Below are 27155 nucleotides of genomic sequence, written 5' to 3' on the forward strand. Positions count from 1 at the left end.
ATCCTATTTTGGGGGTTGAATCATATCATAATCAATTTCCAAGCAGCATAACTTCTCTATAATAGAGTTCAACTTAACAGGGATTATTAAGTAGAGATTTCAATGTATTCATTACCTATAAGACAGTGCTGGCACAGAGTAGGAGTTAGTAAATACTGAACTGAGGAAAGCACCATCCCAGTAGGCATCAGTTCCCCCTCCAGAGGACATGAGACTCATCGATACAAGTGAGCAATCAATGCAGTCAAAATCTGAGTTCTGTGTTTCATTAACTTAAATCTGCTGATCAAATCCATCAGAAAAATCAACTCATAACGAATGCAGACTCAAGCTGACAGCTGGAAATGTTAATTAAACCGAGTAAATCTGTCCCCACAGGGAAGTAAGCCAGCCCTATGGAGCCATTCTGTAGTCATTCATTTCTTCCTACTCTTGTAGGAATATCTGTGCACAGGATTTGTCTGATATATGCAACCTCTTCATTTCAAGCTATTGTCTCCAAAAGAGAATGTGTGCACTGAGTAGCGCACAGAGGGAAAAAGAGGGCAACCATGGCTGAAATGAACCCCACTCAATATCCATTTATAGTATGTTTCAAATTTCCTTTCAGTGATAAAGGGTTTCTTGAGCTATCAGTGAAAATTGAAGAATTGATATAAGTGGGAAGAAAGGAGATATATATAGGGAAAAGAGGCATGAAGATGAACAGAAGTGGTATACCTAAAACACAAAGATCCCCTGGAGGAGAGCATGGCAACCCACTCCAGCATCCTTGCCTGGAGAATCCCATGGACAGAGATCCTGGTGGGCTACGGTCCATAGGGTCACAAAGAGTCGGACATGACTGAAGGGACTTAGCAAGCACGTACCCCACTCTACACATAAGATAATTTCCATGTAGCTGTAGACCTGCTACAAGCTCAAATTTTTTCTTATTTAGGAGTTATTTGAGGGTCAAACTTGATGTGATATAAGTCGGGATGCCAATATCTTAATGTCTGGTCACATACTCACACTGCCTGTCCTGGCTACTTTTCCTCTAGTCAGGACAGGACTTAGATTCTTAGTTTTCATTCCAAATGTTAATTTCCATCCCTTAAGCAGTAGCACAAAATCTCACCTTCCTTCACCTTTTTACATTAAATATATATATATTTTTTCCCCTTGGGACACAGTACAAGCAGTCTTACTAGGTTGCTGCTGGTTGCGTGTCAACCATATCCTAATCTTTCATCTCTGAAACAGCATCTTAACTCTCCTGATTAGATCTGTGTACCTTGAAAATCTTCTCCCACACACATGTTTACAGACCATCAGTAGTGTGTTAACAAGTAGAAGGTTCAGGATGGGAACCTTGTATAGCATCCCCTTGTGCCAGTTCCTGCTAGCTGTCACTATCAGCCTGAAGAGCCTCAGAATCTTGAGAAGGATTCTGAGGTTGTGAGCAGAGGTAGTGTCTTGCATATCCCCACAATGTGCAAATAACAAGTTTACTAAGTTGAACTGAATTTATTATGCTCTAGTTTCACTCTCAGAAACAATTATTACTAAAAGTCCAGAACTTTGGTTGCCACATCCCAACATGTGGTCATCTTTTAGTCCTTAACATGCTTGACCCCTCTGGCTTCTGATCATGTTAATTACTACATCCCAAAGCATCATCATCTCTTGATTTCCTCTCTCTTGGGTTCCCCAGTCCCATAGCTCTTTCTCTCTTTTTTTAAAATTTATTTTTAAATACAGGTTAGTGTAGTTACCCACTAGACATCTCCCCTCTGTTGTCCTTCCATTTTAACCCCAATGGCTAAATGTGAGCTTCAACATGGAATCAATTCGGTAGGTTGCAACCAGCATGAAAACAATACAGTAGAATAGAACTGATGTGAAAACATCAGAGGACATCATTTGTAATAAAGTATTGAACTGTTTAGGAGAAATTTTTATATGTAGGCACTTGGTTGTGATATATAGTATTTCCTTATGGTAGATCATAGTAAAAAAAAAAGAAAAAAAGAAAAGAAAGAAAGGAAAAAAAGCATCCTTTCCAGTTCCTTTCCTAACTCTAACAAAAGCTGACCTGTTTGATCCATTTTTCCTGCACTGGTCTTGTCCTAACTACATGCTTGAGAAGGATCAAGCAAGCTCTTCTTCATGTCTTTGATGCCTGGTATAAGTAACAAGTGTTGGCTGAGTTGAACTGACTGCTAATCAACAAACAATAAAAACTTAGTCAAAAGAAAACACAATATTCTTTCAATGTGTTCTTACAGTTTACTGAAATTTAAACCTATGACCTCTGATACTTTTCCAAATCTTGAGAAACCAGAAGCTCAACGTCCAGAGTTAAATCTTGTTAAGCAGCACTACTTACTTACTTCATTATGAAGAAATTACTTAATTTTTCTGAGCCTCAGCATGCTCATTTTTATGTCGCATCTCTACTGAAGAATTTACCGTGGCATCGTAGTCCTTAATATAACAAATGTGAATGCTTCTGTTCATTGACTCAATAAATATTTATTGAAGCTTTGCTAGCTCCAAGGACACAGCACTGAACAAAACCAAAGGCAAAGTCCCCACTTTTATGAAGTTATATTATAGAGCAAACATCTCTCACTCAGGCCCCTTTAAATGCCTTTCTCCTTACCTTGTAAGGATACTCAGCCTATCAGGGCTTCTCCACTTGAATCATGAGAGACTTCTTCCTGGTCCCACAATTTTCCCTTGCCTGTCTGTCCTTTTGTCTTCTCTGACTGGAATACCCTTACATTTCCTGATTGTTGTCAGTAATCAGCTTTTGCTTTTACTTACTGCTCAAAAGTTTCTTCATTGCAAAAATTGTTCCTAATGTAATTATTTCTTCTTTATTTTTATTTCATAATCCACTTGGACAATGCATTCAGTTTGCATGTATATATATATATACATATGTATATATATACAGTATGTAAATATATCTCCCCTGATAACTTGCAAATATTTCTAGTCTTCCAAACTTGATTGTAAATTTGTTGAGGTAAAACCTGTGTTTTCTATTTTTTTCATATGTGGTAAAGATTATTTATTGTCCTTTAATATCCATTCTCATCTTCCTCATTTTAATACTGTTGCTGTTGATGTTGAGTCACTAAATTGTGTCTGACTCTTTTGTGAGGCTTTTGTGAGGAGCTCGCTAGGCTCCGCTGTCCATGGGATTCTCCAGGCAAGAATACTGGAGTGGGTTGTCATTTCTTTCTCCAAGGGATCTTCCCGACCCAGGGATCAAACCTGTGTCTCCTGCATTGCAGGTGGATTCTTTACCACTGAGCCACCCAGGAAGCCCACCCTTTAATATTAGAACTCCCTACAATAATACTAGATTTCCTTTAAATTTTACCTGGGCACATGGCTGTCCAACTAGAGATTACATTTCCCAGTCTTCGCAACTAGGTAAAGTCACAGAGGGGGCCTCTCCAGTGGCTCAGCTTACTGAATTAGACTTTTGGAAGAACTATCAGGAATAGGATAGTTTGGCAGTACAATTTGTCATTAAGAGAGAGAACTTTTTAAATAACTAGGAAACCTTGAAGAAATCTTATAGCTTTGAAATCTATAGAGAAACACGGTCACTATTGATGTCTGTAGCTCCCTGTCCTGAGCAACTGCACCATTGCTTCTTAGAATTACAAAGCACAGAAAATAACATACCTCCAAATCTCCCGAGATATTGGCACCAGCTAGGATCCCAGTTGCTGCTGGGAAAAAAATGGCAAAGACAGAGAAGAAGCCTTCACCTTTGGTGAAGCTTGGCCCAAAATTTTCTGCAAATATTGATGCTGCAACACAAATAATGAGAAAATTATCATGTAGCAAGGAAATGACTTTCTTCACTGGTAGCAGATAAAGTTACCTTTGGCTTCTGTAGTCCTAAATGCAAATGTGTTCCTATAATCTAAATGGAATGAGCTTGAAGATATTGGTATAATCTTGATGAACCTCATGTTAATATTTGCCAGGTATCAAAATACATGTCACAAGGTTTTAAATCTCTAGAATATTCTCTGAAAAGTCAGTAATTTTCATGACAATGGAGACCCATGCTCTCTGATTTATTTGAATCTAGAAGACTAAAAAAGAAGGAAACAGAAAAAATTCTCTCATGATTGAACTGGCATACTCACAAATATACCGCATCATATTGCCCTACAGACATACAACTACATTCTCACTTGTATATATACCTTAATCAGCATATTGCTTTACTATACCTTTTTTTTTTTTTGAATTGTAGAACCTTGTGGATGAAGCTACCTTACAGTTTTGATACTAATGTTCTAACCTCCCTGACCTTTGTCAGTAGAGACTGAATCTTAGATCCTTATATCAAATTCTCATGTATAAGAATTCTCATATATAGTGAGGAGCTTTGGTCATAAAATAAAAATGTACTGCAGGTTGTCACCAAATTATTTAAATGAAATGGAAACAATCTAGAAAAAAAGAAAAACATAAGCGAAAACAAAGAAAGAAAAGGAAGGAAGAAAAATGTAAACAAAAGAATCTGGGGAAATGCAAAAATAAGAAAAAAACTGAAAACATAAAAAAATTTATAGCAGGAGCTGGAAAAGGGGGAAAGAAGCAAAAGGAAAAGGATATGCAAATCAAGCAAGACAATCTTTACAAAGAAAAAGAATCAGGAAGAAAGAAGTGATGTGATATAAAAAGGGAACAAATAGTGACAACCAGGTAAATATCGAAGGGAAATATGAAAAACCTCAGCCATGGATTCTTCAGTATGCTAGGGTGGAAAGCTAGGAAAGAGGGGATAGGTGGACTAGAATAGAAGAGAGAAGTCAATGTTCATGCCTTGATCACAGCTGCTATGTTAATAGTTCCTACAATATTTTCTGTTTGAAAACCTGACAGTGATGCTCAGCTAGATAATGTCATAAGAAAGCAAGGTACAAAAACGACTAGCAGGATGAAAAAATGTCTGTGTTTGATTTCGGTGCTCCCAGTGGTTGGGCACATTGTCTGAGCTGTGTTCCTTTTTTGCACAGACACCCCTACTGTTCGACGGAGACAACGTGTGCAGCACTTCAAGGTTTTTTTATTTTTTTCAGACAAGGCTTTACTGGGGCCCCAGCTGCAGCAGAGGGGAGTCAGAACAAATAACAGGTTCCCTTGTTCCCTGGCTCCCTGGGCAGGGTAAGCTTGTTCCTTATATGGGGTGAGGGTAGGGAGTGTGTCCAGAGGTTGGGCCAGAGGGCTGGCCTTCGGTGTTTTGCCCACCCCTGAGGTCATGTATGGATGTGAGAGTTGGACTGTGAAGAAAGCTGAGCGCCCAAGAATTGATGCTTTTGAACTGCGGTGTTGGAGAAGACTCTTGAGAGTCCCTTGGACTGCAAGGATATCCAACCAGTCCGTTCTAAAGGAGATCAGTCCTGGGTGTTCATTGGAAGGGCTGATGCTGAAGCTGAAACTCCAGTACTTTGGCCACCTCATGTGAAGAGTTGACTCATTGGAAAAGACTCTGATGCTGGGAGGGATTGGGGGCAGGAGGAAAAGGGGATGACCAAGGATGAGATGGCTGGATGGCATCACTGACTCGATGGGCGTGAATCTGAGTGAACTCCGGGAGTTGGTGATGGACAGGGAGGCCTGGCGTGCTGTGATTCATGGGGTCGCAAACAGTAGGACACGACTGAGCGACTGAACTGAACTGAGGTAATATTGTGTGCAGGGGGCGTGTGCTTTTGCTTTAATCCCCTACTTTTGCTCTAGACTTTTCAGAAGTGGCAGATGGAATTTTTTGGTCTCTGTATCTTTTGTCTATAATTTTGCCCCAACTGCGCATGTACATGGTTATTTTTAGTCCAAAAATATATAGTTTCTTTATATTTTGCTGCTTAAGGAGAGGTTTATTTTTTAGGCTCCAGCACTCTAAGGTTTTCAAAGCACTTTAACATCCGCTATCTTACGTGCTTTTCAACATCGCTTTAGGAAGTTGCTATTATCATTCCCACCTTAGCAGGAAAATCTGAGACAAATAGTGTTATGTGACCTGTCTAGCTGGCAAGCAGCAAGGTTGAGACTCACTCTGGCTCTCCTAACTCAAACCTGAGACTATTCCCTGGGCCTCCAGTGGCCAGAGCAATGGTTATGGGGATGGTGATGAGGCGGGCAAAGAAGAAGCTTTTATTGCAAAGCAAGCTATTTGACACCCATACCTTGGTAATTAAAGAAACCTCTGGCCCTTTTCTCATTGTTGGATGGAATGACAGTTCCAATGAAGAAGTTTGCGATAGCAATGAGAAGAATGATCAGAAGAATCACTTGAGCCTGGAATGACAAAGTAACAGGAGGTCAAATTAGATTTATTCAGTGACCTTTTTACATTATTATAAAAGTTGTAAATGCCCACTGAATGAAGACCCTATCTAATAATTCCAGTTAAGATTCTACTATCGTAGGTAATAAGGGTGTTCTTATAAAATGGCATCTTAATAAGCCTTATTTGGTCTAAGAATAGATGTTACATTTTCAATGGTGCATGCCTTCTGAGGAAGAGCAGCAATAAAGAATCCGCCTGCCAATGAAGGAAACATAAGAGATGTGGGTCCAGTCCTTGGGTTGGGAAGATCCCCTGCAGGAGGAAATGGCAACCCACTCCAGTATTCTTAACTGGAAAATCCCATGGACCGAGGAGCCTGGCGGGTTATAGTCCATGGGGTCGCAAAAGAGTCAGACACGACAGCGACTAAACACGCATGCACGCATGTGCTTGTGCACTTGAAGGTGATATTTCAAGAGCATTCTAAGTACTAAGTGGGTAACTTAGTGCAGTGTCCCTAGGAATGTAAGTGGAGCCAAAAGATTTGACACTGACAGAGCTGTCTTCTTTCCTCAGCGGAGCTCCTGTGGATTCTTGCCCTTCCTGGGACTAACTGCAGGAGTATGAGAATACAGAATGAGGCACAGAATTCCCAGGATGCCTAGTGCACTCGGGGTTGAGCGATCATACCCGTGTGTGCTCAGCACAAGCTGTCTCCAAGGCTGACCAGCCAAATCATCTGTTCTTAGGTCCCTCTGACATTTCAAGGTGTTTACTGGCTTGGTTGTTTCCCTCAGCTGGAAATGCAATTCTCCCTATATTTTGCAAACCTATGTCTTCACAGAAGCTTTCTTGCCCACTGAATCTAAACAGTAAGAGCTAACGTTTGTGAGGGCTCCAGTACAGCAGATGCAGTTTTAACTTTACCAATATCCTCTCAGGTAAATAATAACCACCCACAACTGTATGAAGTAGGTAATACTGCTATCATCATTTTAAGGATTAAAAAAACTGAGGGATAGAGAGGTTAAGTAATTTACCAAAGGTCGTATGGACATAAACCAGGTTCAAATCCACTCTAACTACAGAGCTGGAGCTCTAAATTCTACCTTCCACTGTCATGAAACTACATTGCCTCCCTCAGGGAATAATCTAACGTATGTTCCCCCTGCTATATTCTATCTCAGTGCCCTGTTTATTTCCTTTATAGCACTTTCACAATTTACCATTCTATATTTACTTTTTTATTACTCATCTCCCCGTAGACCATATGCTCAGCTATGACAAGGATTGTGCCTGTCTGGGTCACACTGAATATCCAGTGCCTAGCAGAATACCCAGCACATGATAAGCACTTCGTTAGTTTTTGTTTAATGTGTGAACGCATAACCCACAAATAAACGCCATGTAAGAATGTTTTCTATTGCCTTATATAAAATGGGAGGTTTTGGCTATCTTTTCATTTCTGGTGACCACTTGAGATCTAGTTACTGCACATAGGAACCTAGGAGTTTTGATTGTACTAGTCACTGTGGAGAGTTACAAAGCAAGCAAAAGACATTCTCCCCGCCATTCAGAAATTTACTAACTGGTATACTAATCTCTGAGTGACTTCCCTATTGGCTCAGATGCTAAAGAATCTGCCTGCCAATGCAGAGACACGGGTTCAATCCGTGGGTCGGGAAGATCCCCTGGAGAAGGAAATGGCTACCCACTCCAGTATTCTTGCCTCGAGAATCAAACTGGCAGGCTACAGTCCATGGGGTCACAAAGAGTCAGACATGACTTAGTGGCTAAACGACAACATACTAATCATTAAATCCAGATATTCTCTAGTTCCAGGGCCTCGGGTACCCTTAGATTTGCTGCTAGAGTACGGGATTTCAGAGGGGAATGACAGTTTCTGCCTCTGTTATCTTCTTCCAACACACTTGTCATAGCTTGTGGACAGTCAGCTAGGAACGGGATACCAGGGAAATGAGGAAAAGACATAGGCCTCCAGTATGTACTATTGCTATGACCACAAGGGGTCTGTGCGTGAAGATGGCAGTAATCTTGTTGGCTATGTCACTGTGACTACAGAATAAAGGACAAAGTATAGGCCTGATCACATGAGCTATGACTTACTACTGCCTGGACTTTGTGCTTTGAGGACTTGTTCCACTGAGCACTGACCAGGCTCTTTTTACCATAGAAAGTAATAATAGCAATTCCTTTTGAATATGGAGTTCCTTCTATTCCTGCAATTTGTTCAGGAAGCTGACTAGCAGTTGTTGGTAATATCATTTTGAGAAACTAACCTTTGCTTCCCATTCCATTCCAGCTACTGAAATTCCTAAAAGAATCACCACTGTGATGGAGCCTATGATCCGGATGTCATTGGTTGGATCCACCATCATCGAATCACTCTCCTGGAACAACAACAACAAAATCCCCCCTAAATAGTTAGAAGTGTTTTTTTTTTTTTTTTTTTTTTTGTCTGTATGTGTTATTGTAGCATTTAACAATAAAAAAAGATACTATGCCCTGCTGTTTGGGGATAATAGAAAAATGAAGTGCTGATAAATTTGAGAAGATAAAACATCTAGCATTACTTTTTCCTATAATAATAAGCCTTTGATAGCCAAGGTTAGGAGTTAAAATTTTTAGAGATCCATTCTAGGCACAGCTTTTGAAACTATTGTAGCACTAAGTAAAATTATGGGTATGTACACTTATCACGTTTTGTTTCAGGAGAACAACCAGTTATTTTTGTGTATCAAGGGGAATACTAGAGAGATGAAAATGAGTGGTCTCCAATGTGAATATCAAAAAATAAGTGCTACTCAATTAAAGAACAAACTATGAACTATACAATCCACTCATTTATTCATCTGGCTTTCAAACAGAGGTACTATTACCTATTGAATTCAGTATCTGCTATCACTTCCACAGAAGGGGGACTGGAAGCTAGCTCATACACTAGTTAATTAATGTGCTCACATACACACCATCCAGAGGGAGCACCTAATGCCCAGTTTCCTACAGTGAATCCTGATGTTTGAACTTTCTTTCCCTTTGGACATCTGTAACCATATAGTAATATTGATGCTGACAATAATGCTCATTATTTATCTTTTCTTTCATGTTTTGCCCTGTATTTCATATCCATTATTTCATTTGATCTGTACCACATTTGTATGAAAAACATAGGACAATATTATTAACCCATATTATGGATTTGAAAAGCAAGGTTCAGATGAACAAAAGGACTGGTCCAAAATCTGTCAGCTGGGAAGTGTGAGAGCCAGGACTGTAAGAAGTTCTGATGCCAACTATATTCAGCTTCCACATTCTGCACAATAAATCTATTTCCTCTCATCTAGCCATAATGATATCCCCTAGTGCCCTGGAAAAGCAAATTAAACCGAATTATCTTGCTTGGATGAAGAGAACAAAAGCTTTTAATTACCTTAAGAAGATCTACCACAGTCTCAGCAAATCCCACCACATACATAGCAACAGCCACTGCGTTGGCAAAAGCAAAGATCAAGCCTATAGATCCACCAAACTCAGGCCCTAAGCTTCTGGAAATAAGATAGTAGGCCCCACCTGAAACAAGAAAGGAACACGTTTTATACTGACAAACTGCTAGAGGATTTAGTTTATATGACCAAACAATTGTGACTGTCTGAGAACATTTAAAGTACTAACTATTCTAATTTTTTATTTTAATAAAAATATTACAAATCCTAGTAATTTTAGAAATCTTGTGTCAACTTAATGAATAACTTAGCCCTTCTTTGAATTCTGTGTATAATCTACACTAGAACTATCTTGACTAAATAAAATCTAATTTATCAAAACCCATAGTACACAAATGCTACAAATAAGAATATAGCAAACTTTTCTTTCAAATTCTTTGTCTTTTGAAAATATAAAATTATTTGTCTCTAACTTCACTGGAGGGTTCAGATTAATAATTTCATATCTGAAATTTCCAGAAACAGGCAGGCATAGGCAGAAAATGAAGTAGGTAGTTTATCAATATCATTCAAGCTTCATTTCCGGTATAATTTTTTTCTGTATATTTATTACATTAAAATTGATAACTAAATAGTGCTATGTATTATCCACTTTATACATCAGACTTAGTTTTGATGATTTTAGCTCAAGAAAGCATGGTTATCCCCAAATACCCATATGTGAATGGGAGTCGCAAGTGGGAAGTAATATACAGAGACCTTAGGATGATTGCTTCTCTCTTGGACTTTGAAAAGGAAGTTCTACACATGGCTGCGTACTTCTGGGTATGAGAAAGACTGAGCCAGAATGGCTAATCACCTTGAGAGTTCTGAGAGAAAGGTCTGAGTTCTGAAGGCAAAAATAAATAGTTGTTGAAAGGCCTAGGTGACTGGATGTTATCACAGACCGTGTGAGTTCATGACTTCTCATCCTGAACTATTGGTAGAAGAATGACGCTGAACACACAGACCTATAACCAAAACGATCTCTCACTGACACCTTTTCACTGTTTCCTCCCTAGCAACTCCTTTGGGTGAAGGGGCAACACCTTCTCTATAAATGTAAATTTTTATTTGGGTTGGGCAAATCCTCATTATTTCCATTGTCCTGATTACATCAAGTAAATTAGCAGCGAATTACTAGACTTGGTCGAGGAAGAAAGGAAGTTTGAAGAACAATGACAAACTTTACTCACTCATTTCCAGCCCAGGCCCACATGTTCCTGGATGATTTGAAAGTAACCCTTTGTTTTATTTTCTTTTTGAGAATCTTCTGAAGCCTGTTGGCCATTGGTAGCATAGCGTTGGGGTGAACTCTGAGGGCTCACTGAATGAGTCAGGAGTGTCAGCTGGAATGCTCAAGAAGACCCCTTCTAAGAGGGCCTGGGGAAGAGCCAGCGGGGCTCATCCAAGGCACAAAGAAACCATTCATTTCACTTTAACACATGCTTTCTTTCTAGACACCTGGTCATTCTCTGCTTTATAAACATGATCAATCACAGGAAGTGGGCCCAAAAAATCTTTTCTGGAGAGCTCTTAATTTTTGGTGAAAAGAATCAGGCCTTGCTATTTAAATTTTGGATTATTTTGTTTTGTTTGAATCCTTTGGGAACTAATTATCAACGTACAAATTTTACTTCCAACATTAAACCAACTCTAGACATCACTACATAATCAAAGCTTGTAGTCACAAGTGCATGGATTGGCTTACCTCCTCTTACCACTCCATTTGTGCAAATAGCGGACATAGAAATACCTGTAAGTGTTGTCACTACCACACTCAGGCCGATGATGATGACTCCAAGACCTGAAAAATCCCCCAAGAAAGGTGTTTGGCTCCAGGACTTCAAGAAGTCACCAATAAGTACTTCAGGAGGCATCAGTTTGAACCTTGTCAAGGAATGATCTGTCTCCCCATGAAAAACCTGAAATGTTCTAAAAGATCCCATTGCATCCAGGTATAGGAAGGTCTAGAAGGTACCTGAAATGTACTAAACTTTAAAACTGAAGTTGTGTTGAGGAATCGATTTTCAAGAAACCCCAGCTGGAGTTGTGCAGTAGCCTGAAAAGTAAAGCATTTACCCAATGAATTTGTGCACATGGACTTCACGACCTGCAATGTGCCAGAGAGGACGGTTAGACAAGAGACCGTAGCTGACCAGAGTAGACGGGGGCTGTATGGACAGTACCTTATGTTTTCTTCTGGGTCCAACTTCAAGAACATCGAGCTACTTTCTTGTTCCCACCAAAAAGAAGTAAAGTATAATAAAAAGTTTTTGCCTACCCGTGAGAAGCAGTGAGAATATTTAGATATCTTAGAAATTTTACCTCCACGAACAAACCCGTTAGTTGCTATTGCAGAAGTTGACAACCCAGTAATAGAAGTGACCATGGTGGAAAGAAGAATTATGAGAACTCCAAGACCTGTTAGCAATGAAAGACAGAAGATATTACATTTTACTCTTCTTCCTTGGATTCCCTATTGCTGCAGACTATACTGCTTTGAATTTAAGTTTTCACATCCAAGCCTTTGGGCCCCGGTAGAGTTCCTTCTTGCTAAAGAGAAACTGGTTTGCCTGGTATAAAGATCAAGTCAGAGAACTGCTCATTGTGATGAAGGATGGTTTCCAAAAGTAAACACAATCTAAAATGTGGCCCTGGAAAGAAAAAGTTGACTTATGCTGGTGTCCTGAGAGAGAAGTTACCCTGGCTGTGAAAAGAGAAAACATAACATTTGACCTTCTCTTTTGCTTGAGAGGAACCTGAATGAGAAAGCTGGGGTTTTGACAAAGGTTAAATCCTTCTCCACTTTTCTTGCATCTCTCTTGCCTGGCAGGGTAAAAAAGGGAAAAAAAAAGGAACCAACTTGGATTACCTTTGAAAACACTTCAGAAATGTCAGTGGTGACCTCTTTGAGCCTGTGTTGCCTTTACCTTACAAATGATCATGCGGGTCACAAGTTTAATTACCTCCTCTGACATATCCATTTGTAGCAATAGCAGAGGTGGATAAACCAGTGATACCAGTCACTGTCACGGCTAAGCCGATGATAATCACACCAAGACCTCAGTTGAGAAAGGAAAAATAAAGGCAATTAAATGGTGGAATAATCCATTTAGATTGTTCACAAAAAAAGTCAGCAAGTCTAGAGTAATCACCAAAAGATCTCCTCTTGAGTTTAACAAGTTGGTCTGGAAGCCACCACAGAGGAAATCCTCAGCTTTGAAGTTTTCTGCCCATGGTAACACATATCCAAGAAACCCAAGACCTAAGATGTGCAGTACAAAGCTGCACCTAACTGAGCAACTATGGCTGGTCAAAATTTAATGTGAACCTCACTGTTTATGAAGTTCTGGACACCCAGAAACATAATAATTGGTCTGAACAATCCCAAGCTCCTAATATTATTAGTACAGGGTAAATGTTCAACTATCTTTTTATGTATATTTGATTGTGTAGGAGTGGAAATCATATATATTAATAGTATAGAAAATTGTTCATCTGGCAGATGACTAAAGTAGAAAGAATCAAATCAAACTGCATTTACTTATCGGCTATGTGAACTCTGATAAGTTACCTATTTTCTGAGCCAGAAATGGCAATGAAATTAGAAAGAATGTGTGTAAAGTGGCCATGTATAAAGAAAGCAGTGGCACGTGTAGAGGCAGAATGCCTGTGTAAAGTAGCATAGTGCATATAACACAGTACATAATCAAAGGTGCTGCTTTTTAATCATATCCACAGTAGTCGTAATAGTTATTGTTTATTAAAAGCCAACTATATATCCAGCTGTGTTAGGCAGTATGTGAAATGCAACAAAAAATGAAAATGAAAAAAAGCTGCCCTCAAGGATCTTATGGTGCAGAATCATTTACTATGAGAGGGAGAATGTAGACCAGAATTCAGAGGAAGGCAAGACTGTTCTCAGTTTCAGGAAATTCACAGCTAGGAGGACACTGAAGGTTAGTAGAATATGCTGTTGCCAAATTTGCCATGTTAGCATAAAGATTACTCTGAGCTAAAGACAACTGAAAAGAAGCAGATATCTCCCCTTATTTGCCTAAAGGCAGGACATAAATTTGTAAAGATGTCTCCTTTTTCCTTTCTCCTGGGTATAGTTATCAGCTAGAGACTGGAGACAGCTGGAAATGATACTAGAGGAATCTACATAGACTTTACCAACTAGGCCTTATCTTCCACTGCTGCTGCTACTGCTGCTAAGTCGCTTCAGTTGTGTCTGACTCTGTGCGACCCCAGAGATGGCAGCCCACCAGGCTCCCCCGTCCCTGGGATTCTGCAGGCAAGAACACTGGAGTGGGTTGCCATTTCCTTCTCCAATGCATCAAAGTGAAAAGTGAAAGTGAAGTCGCTCAGTCATGTCCGACTCTTCACGACTCCATGGGCTGTAGACTACCAGGCTCCTCCATCCATGGGATTTGCCAGGCAAGAGTACTGGAACGGGGTGCCATTGCCTTCTCTGTATCTTCCACTAGTTCCCCCATATATTTGCCTTTCCACAATGTGCCACTCTAGACATTCAGTCTTTTCCTTTGTCTTGTTATTTCTCTAAAAATGTGTTGTTCTTTTGCTCAGATGCTTGTATAAGACCAAATTCTAACCACCCCTTTGAATTACTCATCACTGAGGATTCCCACTTATAGGCACAATGGATACACATGTTAATAAATTTCTGATTGTTTTTCTCTTATTAATCTGTATGTTGTCAGTCTAATTTACAGGGTACTAGCCAATGAGCCTAAGATGAGTAGAGGGAAAATTGAAACTTCCTTCCCTTCACTGAAGGCTTCCCTCATAGCACAGTTGGTAAAGAATCCACCTGCAATGCAGGGGAACCTGGTTCAATTCCTGAGTTGGGAAAATCCCCTGGAGAAGGGATAGCCTACCCACTCCAGTATTCTTGGGCTTCCCTTGTGGCTCAGCTAGTAAAGAATCCGCCTGCAATGTGGGAGACCTGGGTTTGATCCCTGGGTTGGGAAGATCCTCTGGAGAAGGGAAAGGCTACCCACTCCAGTATTCTGGCCTGGAGAATTCCATGGACTGTATAGTCCATGGGGTTGCAAAGAGTCAGACAGGACTGAGCCACTTTCACTTTCATCCCTTCATTACCTTCCTCAATGGACCAGTCCTGTAGAAACTATCAGTCATGTCCAACTCTTTTGCAACCTCATGGACTGTAGCCTTCCAGGCTCCTCAGTCCATCGGATTTTCCAGGCAAGAATACGGGAGTGGGTTGCCATGCCCTCCTCCAAGGGATCTTCCTGACTCAGGGATTGAACTCGCTTCTCCTGCATCATCCTGCATTGCAGGTGGATTCTTTACTGCTGAGCCAGGAGGTCAGCCTTAAATTCAGGGAGAAATTATAGGCTCACAGGCACCGACATCATGCTGGCTGCAGCAGCTTACCTGCTCCTGTTTGGTGTGTTCCCTGACATAAAGTGAATGCTTCACAATTGTTATAGGTAGGCTCTTTTGTTCCAAGGATGTAAGAAGGGTAGTCAGCTAAGAGAGGCTGTGATCTTTCTGGCCATGCCCTAGACGAAGGGGCATGGAGGGAGGTTAAGAACAAAAATGGGAATGAAGTATTGGAAGCTGGCTCTTTTGACACCTTCAGTTATATCCTGGTTCTAGCTGAAGTTTCTAGGCTCTTTTACAGTTTAAAATGCAGTAGGAAGAGGCTAAGTTGGTCATGAGATGCAAACATCAACTATATTGGTTTGGCCCCTAGAGTTTATCTTAAACACTTGGTGTTATAAGAAATGATTGCACTAAATTCTCTGTATCTTTTACAGGGATCCTGTGATGAGCATTGCCTCTATATCACGGTGCAGTTGCAGGTCTGTGTGCCACTAAAGATGGTTTCCTTTTATTGTTTTTGCTCATTAACTCTTGATGTTGTTTCATAGCAAATGTTTAGCTTACCCCAGCAACTGGACTGAATCATGTAGTTTGCATTTCATGATATTAAAACTAGTCTGACTTTTAGTATTTTCCTACCTTTATATTCACTTTGCCTTTATTTCTGAACAATTCTTAATTTATCCTTTTGCATTATGTATATTTCTGTAAACTATTTAGAATCCTGGTATAAAGTATGTATTTAAACAGTAAGGGATTTGCATACATCTCACAATCAAATATAAAATCCCAGGGTAAAAGCAACTTAGAAAACATCAGGTTCATCCACAAACTTGGGTCCTTGAACCACCTGCTTCAGGAAATGCCTGGGGTGCTTATTTAAAATGCCCAGACTCACTGACCTTGGATCTTTCCAAGTGAATCCCAGGATTCTGCAGTGTTGTAATTAACTTCCCAGGTAATTCTTATGCACCCTGCAGTCTGAAGATGATTGAGCTATCCTCAGCCTATCTCAGGAGAAGGCAATGGCACCCCACTCCAGTACTCTTGCCTGGAAAATACTATGGATGGAGGAGCCTGGTAGGCTGCAGCCCATGGTGTTGCTAAGAGTCGGACATGACTGAGCGACTTCCCTTTCACTTTTTCACGCATTGGAGAAGGAAATGGCAACCCACTCCAGTGTTCTTGCCTGGAGAATCCCAGGGACGGGGGAGCCTGGTGGGCTGCTGTCAATGGGGTTGCACAGAGTCGGACACGACTGAAACGACTTAGCAGCAGCAGCAGCAGCAGCCTATCTCAATCTGTGTCTGCCTGTTAAGGAAGATTCTTAGGCTTTATCTTCAAAGAATTGATTGGGAAACACTTAATCCAGCTTCCTAATTTTCAGATGAGAAAGTGAAATACACGGAATATAAATGACTTGCTTCAGTCTCATCTGCTTTTCACACCCTTCTTCCTCACTTGATGGTTAAATTTATTGGATAGTACATGCCCCAGCCAAAGTGGTCAAGACAGGGAACAAGTAGATGGCATTATCAGCTCATTCTAGCGTATACTTTTGGGGACGAGGCAGCCAAAACGTATGGCCCCATAATGGTTACCCAAGAACTATAGCTGCCATTACTCCTGGCTACAGCTTCCTTCTGACTTTGTTTCCAGAGTCTGAGCTTAGAAGTGTATTCAGGTTTCTTCCCCAAGCTCCTCATAAAGCAAGAAGGGAGTATGGACTCATTTGTTTTCTTTCCCAATAAAAAGAACACAAATGGGACTCAGACAGTGACTTAAATAACTCATTCAGTTTTAAGACTGTAGCAAAGTCCAGTAAAACTGAGTAAGGTTGATAGTTAAGTTTCTACTGCTCACAAAAGTCTATTTTCTCAGAGTAAAGAAAAACCAAAAACCTCTATTCATAGAAAAACCCAATGGACACCCATTTAGGTAGAACTCTACTCTCTTCTTAAGTTAGACTTGACTACTTAAATAAAAGATCTTTATTGAAACCATATTGATATCTGAAAGTATAATAAACAGTTTAGCACAAGATAAAATTCTTCATATTCCACAGTTTTGCAATAATCATGAAGCTGGATTGACTGGGAAGAATAATGTGAGATCTGATTAAAGTTCAGATTATCGCCCAAACATATGGGTTTCAAATAAGCTGCATTCAAAACAATCACTCTTGCCCTGGGCCACACTCACACCTCCAAACAAAGTATTGTTTCCTGATGATCTCAATAAGTTACTAAACTGCCCTTAAAAAACTAATTTTGCATGAAACCCTGGAGCAACAACTTGGCAATATTAAGATGCAGATTTTCCATGGAACAGCATAGACTTATTTTGAACCCGAGGCTGTAAGTGTTCATTTGATATGCATCATAAAGCCAGCAAGCAGCCTTTTGTCAGGCACCCAGCAGTTGCCAAACATGCAATAAGGAAAAACTGTGGGAACTGGTTCCAACTCTTTCTTTCTCATGTTAAGTTTCTGGTGATTCTGAATCTGTTTTGAGGAGTGAAGGCAGTAAATAATGAGCAAGTACCTTTTATATGTGAATTGAGACCCATCTTGGCGTAGAATCTGAAAGCACATCTGAACTTCTATTTTCTTGATACTCATGATTTTTAGCTATGCCCCCCGCCAAAGTGAATATATAATGTATTTTCCATATATAGAGAACACCACTAATTTTTGTCACATTGAATCAGAGACTTCAATAGCATTCAAATAAATTTTCATATAAATTTAAGTAATATACTCTCAATAAAAACATTTTCCACCAAAAACAGTACTTTAAATGGAATATAATATCTAAAAACATCAACTAAGCACTCAAAATCATTTCAACATCATACATTTTCCATTTAGAAAAATTAGCAATAGTTATTATCTTATTTATTTTATTATCTATTATTTAAACTTCTATCTGGCAATACTTCATTAACCTTTGATTTCTTACTGCTTGTACCTGAAAGTAATGCAATTCTTTTTTTTTTTTTTTTGGAAATTCAGCATTTTTATTAGTCAAGTCACATTTTCCCCAGTTTTTCTACAAGTTATTTTTACTTAGTGAAATTTTGCCAATAATCATAAAGGGGGATACTCTGATGAATGCCAGTATGTCCCCAAACATGAATATATTCTTTAAAATGGATGAATCTCTATATACCTGTACACATAAAACTCTATGAAAAGATGAAATATTTACTTGAGCATTTATCTGGCTGGCAAGCTGGAAAATTCCAGCCTCCCAGGAGTTAACCCTTTACCTTTCCTCCCTGACAAACATTGACAGAAAGGCAAAGTAAAAGAGCCCAAATGCAGATTAATACTGTGACCTTCATCTCACATTCAGCATTAATGGTGAAAACAAGTTGCTTGTTGAGTTTTTAATTCACATTGAAAAGTATGTCGTGGGTGGTGGGGGGAGTGCTTACCGATTCCAGCTTCTCCAACAATCCAGGAGAGGCGAATGAAGAGCATGACACCCCAGATATTCAGCATACATCGTACCTGTGGGTTGAAGGAGCATGAAAAAGGACGTGAGAAGTGACAGTGGGGCATCTTTGTGACTCCTGTTTTCAGGCCTTGTTAGCAGGTAATCCAGTAGGACATTGAACTGATAGTTTTCGTTTGTGTATATATATATAGGAACTTTCTTACCAGCACACCTTTCACCCATCCAAACTTCACAGCACCAGCTTGATCTTCTCCCTTGTTTTCAGCTTGTTCATCTCCAGGTGTCCCTTCACCGTTAGCAACCACATCAGCCGAACCTGGGGCCACTGATACATTCTACATTTTTATAGATAGCAAAAACATGATATCTGGTCAACACATGATTCCAGAAAACTTCCAAAGGCAAATCAAAATAGTTGACATAAAGCATGAGTCAAAAAAGGAAACATTTTGGTCATTTTAATAATATGATTTTTTTTTGCCCCGGAAGATGATGTGTTCATTTTGTGGGTGATTTTAGGCACCACTGAGACTGCAAGGGTGGTAAAGGAAACTGGGCAGTTCTTCTACCGGTGAGAATATTACCTTAGAGAGAATGATCAGAGTTGGATAGACTTAGAATACAAAAAGATGGAAAGAAGGAAGAGGGGGTGCAAGGCAGGTAAGAAAGATTAATCAAGACTGAATGAGGGGTGGGACTTTCCTGGTGGCACAGTGGTTAAGACTCCATACTTCCAATGCAGGAGGCACAGTTTTGATCCCTGGCTGGGAAACTAAGACCCCCACATACTGTGGGGTATGGACAAAAAAGCAAAAAAAAAAAAAAAAAGTGAATGAGTCTTTTATAAGGCAAAGTAAGATGAAAGTTAACATTCCTTACTAATGCAATGTTTGGCCTTCTTTCCATTAACCTCCCTGGACTTCATTTTATCCATCTGAAATAATGATAACAAAAATTCTCCACTCATGTCAGAATATCTTTAAGAAGATTCAATAAAGGAACACATAGAAGTGTTTTGTCTTTTTTTTTTTTAGGTTTAGAGTTTTCTTCAAAGGTGCAAAAAGTGTATGACTACAAAAATACTACTCCTGTAGGGGAATTTTCTTTCAGATTTGATATACCTTTGCCTGAGAATTGTTGGATGTGCAATAGTATTGTACAGAAGGTGAGAAGTCTCCCTACTGACTACTAGAAAACTAGTAGAAATAAGAAGTAGTAAGTCCTATAAAAAAAGATCAAACCTTTACTTAGTTTTTTTTTCCCCCACTGTGGCCTAATTTTGAAAAAAGATCTTCCCTGTCAGTTGAATAGTTTCGAGAAGGAAATAGCTATGTTTCTTTCAAGTTAAGATCAACTTTCTAGCTTTTCTTTTAGATTTGACTGAATAATTTCAGATGTGCCCACTTAATTTAGCCTGTCTAGCACTTCACTGACTAATGGTTAGACTACACCCCACTGAGCTCCCCAAAAGCAATCTTCCCTAGTAAGGATTTTGAAATTATTAGGGGAGAATTTTAGATTCAGCAGTTGATTATGTTAATAAAGAACAACTTTATAAGGACTTCATTTGGGAACAACTGAAGCTCTTGCTCTTGCCATGCTCAAGAGTTCTTGCTTCTTTGGGCTTTAGTGTACCATTAGCATGGGAAAGTCCCCTGGAGAAGGACATGGCAACACACTCCAGCATTCTTGCCTGGAGAGTCCCACGGACAGAGGAGCCTAACGGGCTGCAGTCCACAGGGTTGCAAAGAGTTGGACACGACTGAAGTGATTTAGGACATATCATTAGCATACCCACTGTAAGATGACCCTAATCTGGGCTATTTAGTCAAGTGACTTTGACCTTTTGTCTCTTTGTAGAAGTCCTTTTAGCAAGGATTTCTCCCAATTTTGTTCTCTATAAGACTTTTTTCATGACACTATTATGCCACTTGGGTAATCAATGTAATATGTGATAGGAGTTATTGTAAGTGACCGGAACTGGAGGAGATGAGAGTTACATCTTAATACAAACCAAGGACCTGCCATAGAGCAGGCCATCAATAAACAGTACTGAATCCATAACGTGGACTTGAAGGCTACCCAATCTCTACCACTTAAGAGCAGAGAAACTTGTCTCTTATCCATTCTTGCCTCTTGTTTCTTTTTCCTTCTTTCCCTATTGGGTATTCCATTTCTCACTATTTCCTCTGTGCAGGCCACATTAAATAAGAGATAGAAAGGGAATGTTTCCCAAGTCAGATCATCTTATTCTTTTCTGACAGCATTAGGAAAAAACTGAATGGCATAGAAAACTGAAAGTTATAGTTAAAATTCATTTCTGAATTATTTGAGAAATATTTCCATTTTGAGCATACTCAATCCCTACTTAACAGATAATTGAAACTGACATTATATACTCGTATCAGTGTGAAGTATGGATAAACAAAGTCCATAGAAACGGGCTGAGCTGGGCAGAAATTGGTGATCTATCTATACCAACCACAAATGTAAGACATGCATGTAATTAAAAAATTTTTAGTAACTAGTTCAAAAAAAGTTAAAAAAAAAGAATTTAGTAAAATAACTTGGGTTCAGATATGGATCCTTACATTTAAAAATATATTTAATTTTTGTATAATATTTTGTGTTCCATATCAGCAATATAAATATTCATTAGCAGTAGAGGCACCCCATCTTATAGGAGAGAGCTCAACCACAGAATGTCTTCATAATGTACTTTACTTAATAGATCTGTATAAAATACTATCATTTCAGCACTAATCATTATAAAAATATTAACAGAATATTTTGTATTCTTTTTTTCCAAACCATGTCTCTGAATCCAGTGTGTATTTTACAGTGATAGCACATCTCAGTTTGTGCTAACCACTTTTCAAGTGCTCAATAGCCGCATGTGGCTAGAGCTATTTATATTGAATCTCACATGTCTATACAACACAGTCAATTTCAGATGGATGAAATACTTGTTCTCCAGTCAGTTAAAAATTCTATTTTTTTTTGAAAGGATTCTACACTTGTAAGGCAGCTGAGTAGGTCAAATGTAAATTTTATTTTGTGTAACTGGAAAAATCAATGAGAGTGAGGACTTGAGGAATGCGTTAAAATATTCATGAATGTTGAAGAGATTATTTGGTTAGGAGTTTCATTTATTTGACTTGATATGAGAAAAACTTTCAAAATTGTCAATATTCTAGTTAATAAGATCCCATGGCCAGACCATCAGCAGCTACTCAGTCAGGGAGAAAGCAATTTCCTCTTTCTGGGTTAATTAGGGAGCCCATGAGACAGAACCTTAGTTGCTCACTTTTTAAAGGCAATCTTGGGGCTAAAATCCATGTTTCCTGATTAAACTTGAACTTGAGGGTTTGGTCCAGGAAATTGCTCTGCTCTTCTTTGAATTCTAATGGTAACTCTTTCCCTTAGATCCGGATTAGACTACCAATTATTGTTTAAAAAAAAAAAAGTATTTACAAAGTAGGCTAAAGGGTAAATAAAATATTTAAAATTCCTTCTTAAATGAACATTTTTATCTGATGGATGCCCTTCTGGTCACAGTTTAATAGTTCTTCAATTTATCACTAGGACATCACAATGTGCAACAAAAATAATATTCTATGAGGTCATGTCAAGGAAATAATTATATAAAAAAATTAGTAAGCAGCTATCTTCCAAGTTATTCAAAATTTGAGACACTGTAGGATCTATAACTCTCTCTTAGGTATGTTCTACCTGCTAGAGTCTCAAAGTTTTAAATATACCACAGTGGGGAAAAATTCCTTGAATGTATATTTATTCCATGGATAATAAAGGTCTGATAGCAAATTCTTAAGTAGAATCCATTTCCATTCCTTGCTGTCATGCAGAAACTGAAAAATCTTTGTCCCATATAAACTAGGAGACTTGGAATCTAGTTTGGCTACACAATTAATTCAGTGCTTGTCCTCCAGCAAGTTATTTAACCTTTCCTGGATACTGCCAATGAGGTTAAATCCAATGGGTTTTCTAAAAATCTTACTTTGAAGTAGTTTACTCTAAGGCAAAATCATTTTTCTGTTTGCCGTCTTCGTCTTCTAACACGGCAAAGCAAAACCTGGTTTCACTCTTTAATAAATGCCTCCTTTGTAAGGCCAAACAGCAATTATAAAGTTAACTTATCATCAAAGTATGGAACAGCACTTCAGTTCGAGGATTTGTAAGAACTTCATGGCTGTGAGCTATAACAGTGGGCTGGCAGACTCCTGGCTGGTGCACGTTCTTGGGACCAAGGTCTCAAAGACTCAAAGTTTTATGATTGCTGCCTGAAACCAGTTTTTTCCTCCATACTTTGAATTCATTTGTTTGTTCACACTCCATTACCATAAATTATGACCCACAACCTTTAATAAATGTATTTTAAATTGCATAGCTTTAGGGAATGATTATTTATTTACCAAGAGTTTTACCTGTGCGTTAAGTATTCAGAAAAGGTAAAGGAAAGAAAGAAAGAAAGACCATTTGATAAAAGGCTTTCCCCCCTCCAATACTGATAAACTAGTAAAGATTCAATCATGTGTGGTTTAAGTAAATTGCTACTGGATTTTTCTAGATGATTAAAGATTGAATTACTTTATTTAGTATAAAATATGTGATTTTTTCAGACCTCCGAAAAATGACAAATGGCTTTCTAGCTATTATCAAAGAAGAAAAATCAGTATATATACTTTTAGTATTTATTAAATGTTTTTCAGTGTGCATTTTACTTTTTAAATAAAACTTAAAATAAAAATTATCTGGTATAAAAATTACCATGACCATCATTAACAATCATTTACTAAGTTTGTACTCATTATAAGCAACATGCTAGATTTTGTCTGCATATAAACTCTAACATTTACAAGCATCCTACAAAAACAATTGATATTATATAACTTGTAGGCAAAAGGAGAAGGGGGGTAATAGAGGATAAGCTGCTTAGATAGCATCACCAACTCAGTGGACATAAGTTTGAGCAAACTCGGAGAGACAGGGGAGGATAGAGGAGCCTGGTGTGCTACAGTTCAGGGGTCTCAAAGAGTCAGACACGACTTAGCGACTGAACAACAACAACTTGTACAGTACTGCAAGTAAGGGATGAAGTAATTTTTCTCTACTTTTAACCAGAGTTTTCAGAAATCCGTAATTCATGACCACTAGTATAGGCATTTAGCTCTTTACTACAAAGAAAATGAAAAGGATTTCTTCACTGTGATATCAAATCATTGAGATTACAAATTCTGTCAATATCTATCACTCCTGGAGTTCTATTTAAGATAGAGACTTAAAATAATGTCTTTCAAGCCTATTTTTCATTTTACGTACTAGGACAAGCTTGTCATGTAATTTTTTTGCAGCTTGGAAGCTATAATCAGGATTTGCACAAAATCCAACTGATTTCTAACCAAGTATGTTCTGCCATTTATTATGAATGTACCGTTCCTACATGGCTTTCAAAACCATGATTAGGAATCAAAAAATCTCTCTTAACTTATACTATGTCAGTTACTTTCTACTTTTAAATTATTGAAGTAAACACTAAAAGTTATTTTTTTGCATACAAAATCAGTGACATGTCTGAGTATTATTATATAATATTTGTTCTAGTGAGCATTTCCATTTGTGATTTGAAGAATGACCATAAAGTTGTCAAGGACCACAAGAAGGTGACAGCATATTTACCTTATACTGCAAGTCTTCATGTTTTATTTGGGAGGTGGGGGGAAAGCACAGGTAATAGCAGAATCAAGTTCACTAGCAAGGAAGAAATGAATTGAAGAAGGCCCAGACTGTTAATGTCTGAAGGACAGCACGGAAGTGGAACACATGGAACAGGTGTTCACAACTTCAGCAACACTAGAATGTCCTTGGCTGTGTGAATGTGCCCATTGTAGATTCGCTGATTATATTCAGATTCTGCTCCCAATTTGGTTATGTGCATAGTTCATGATTTAATCAAACTGAAGTACCCTAGATGAGGGTCTTCCCCAGCGGCTTAGCGGTAAAGAATTGAATTGCAACACAGGAGACGCAGGAGATGTGCATTTGATCCCTGGGTCAAGAAGATCTCCTGGAGCAGGAAATGGCAGCCCACTCCAGTGTTCTTGTCTGGAGAATCCCTTGGACAGAGAAGCCTGGCGGGCTTCTGTCCATAGAGTTGCAAATCGTCAGACAGGACTGAAGCAACTGAGCACTCTCACCTTAGATGAAGATCAGGTTCACAAAAAGAATAACTATACTGGTTCAGAATGATTATTCAGAGCATTGAGACAATCTAATTTTTAATGTATTTAATTTGCCATTCCTTCATATCTGAGGAAAAATCGACAAGTTAAAGCCCTTAGTCTCATCTTTTAAAAAATAATATGATATTTCAGACAGTCATCAAAACTGTCAAATGCAGCTATGACATTTCTCCTGTTCAGTCATTCAGACAGTTTTCTAATAGTGGCCTCAGAGCTTTTCTCCCCTTATATAAATATTTATTCAAACCATGGCTTTGGAAATTATAAATCAGCCACTTTCCTCTCTATGGAATATCAGTCCTAAGAACACTGTGAATTTACACCATTTCCTTTTAATAGGGGCTTTCCTGGTAGATCAGCCTGTAAAGAATCTGCCTGCAATGCAGGGGACCCTGGTTCAATTTCTGGGTTGGGAAGATCCCGTGGAGAACGGACAGGCTACCCACTCCTGTGGCTTAGACAGTAAAGAATCCACCTGCAAGGTGGGAGACCTGGGTTCAATCCCTGGGTTGGAAAGATCCCCTGGAGGAGGGCATGACAACCTACTCCAGTATTCTTGCCTGGAGAATCGCAGGAGTTAAAATTTTCACTTCTTTTGTTGTAAGTTGAGGGAGGGAGTGAGAATATTTAAATTTTGATCGCAATTTTAACAAAGTATGCAGCTTTAAAAATTATCATGTGTAATGAGTTGGGGACAGTGGAATAAAATTTTAAGTCTGCTCATTTTACTTCTTCAGGATAAATAAAAATCTCTTTATAATGTTCTAAATTTCTCTTTCTGCCCTTCCCATGTCTCAGAAACTCCTTGTGCCCCTTCTTTCGATCTTTTTTTCCCTCTTTTCCTTCTCCTTTTTCTTTCTTCTCCTTTCCCCTTCTCTCACATAGAAAAGGGAAATGACACCTTAGTCTGACTGGAGCTTCAAATTGCCTGGCTTCTCAACAGTTTTTCTTAGGGCTGCCATTTTGTCCAAAACCACTACATTGCTAATGTCTTTTGATTAAAGCACCAAATATCCCAGATTAAATCTAAATCTTATGTCTATAAATAAAGCAGCCATTTAGCAGAATGTTGGTGATACAGTACACCGCACAAGTAAGGTCTGGTGGGAAGAGGGGTAAAGAGACAGGGCATAGCTCTTTCTCTGGATGTTGCTCAGTCTCCAGAGTTAGGACCCAGGGTCCAGGATCCTGAGCAGCCAAGGGGAATTGGTTATGGAGAGGGATTTTCCTGAGGAAAGAAAGATGAGCAGAAACTAAGGGGAGCTTTTCACCTTTATTAGAATCGTATTAGCAGTATTCCTAGAATCCCTGGCGTGGACAATCATTTAATTTAAAAACGTTGAATGAATGAATGAATATGAAAAGAATTGTTCCAGCCATCTTTTTTTCTCCTTACCTTAAACCCTAGGCAAAAGTAGAGTGCATCTAGATATGAGACAAATAATTATTCTTCATAGTAATTAATTATATCACATAAAGAGTGCTATTCATTCCAAACTATGTTCCAGATGAGCAGTTAAATAAAGTGCATCAATATATTTTAGAACAAGTTACAGACGAAGAAATCTATGAAGCTTACATGCTTTGCTAAAGATTAGAAAAAGTGCTGCCTCATGCGTTTAACAGCTTGGCCATATTCCTTAAACAATGAAAAGTTTAGCCACTTCTTCTTCTTTAGTAAAATTTAATTTAGTTACTTTTATATGCTTAAGTGCCTTCAGTAACCTTGGGCAAGGTTTTGAAGAGGAAGGGATAAAATGCTGATCATATACATCTCTTCTCTCTCTTTAAAGAATATAAAATATACCCATGTGCTCTAAAGTCTATTTGCACAGTATTAACTACAGCAGGCACCAGTGATTTCTTATTTTTTTTTTTTACAACTGTTGTGGAGGCATTAATACCAATGTGAAACCAGCTTAGTATTCAGTTTGACATGCTTAACCAAGTGTGAATTGAATAGACAATAACTGTAAACAAGATCCCACATATTGCCTACCTTTCAGAATTCATTTTTTAGTTCTCTTTCCCAGCCACTAAACATTTGTGAAAGACCTTTTGTGTATCTTCTGTTTATCGCGAACTAGGAACAGTTGTATGAGTAAGATGGACAGTTTGCCATAGACCTCTTCATTGGACACTTTTATATTTATAAATAAATTTATAAACCTTATAAGGTTCTTATGGAGCAGGGAATCACCTGAAGGAATGAGGAGGATACTTGTCTGTACCCTTAAGCTTA

General features: G+C 38.7%; 1 protein-coding gene across 1 annotated transcript in view; it reads right to left on the reverse strand.

Annotated features, from left to right (window-relative positions):
* The window catches only part of SLC12A1 (solute carrier family 12 member 1), an 87155-nt gene that overhangs the window by 59579 nt on the left and 421 nt on the right, over positions 1–27155 (reverse strand). Inside the window, exons 2-8 of the mRNA XM_052647317.1 lie at positions 18857–18988; positions 18631–18706; positions 12145–12240; positions 9765–9904; positions 8614–8724; positions 6210–6321; positions 3688–3815 (exon numbers count right to left, since the gene is read on the reverse strand). Of these exons, the coding sequence (XP_052503277.1) occupies positions 3688–3815; positions 6210–6321; positions 8614–8724; positions 9765–9904; positions 12145–12240; positions 18631–18706; positions 18857–18988 (795 nt within the window). The remainder of the gene's footprint in view (positions 1–3687; positions 3816–6209; positions 6322–8613; positions 8725–9764; positions 9905–12144; positions 12241–18630; positions 18707–18856; positions 18989–27155) is intronic.

The sequence above is a fragment of the Budorcas taxicolor genome, chromosome 10 (assembly GCF_023091745.1).
Source record: "Budorcas taxicolor isolate Tak-1 chromosome 10, Takin1.1, whole genome shotgun sequence".
NCBI classification, from domain to species: Eukaryota; Metazoa; Chordata; class Mammalia; order Artiodactyla; family Bovidae; genus Budorcas; species Budorcas taxicolor.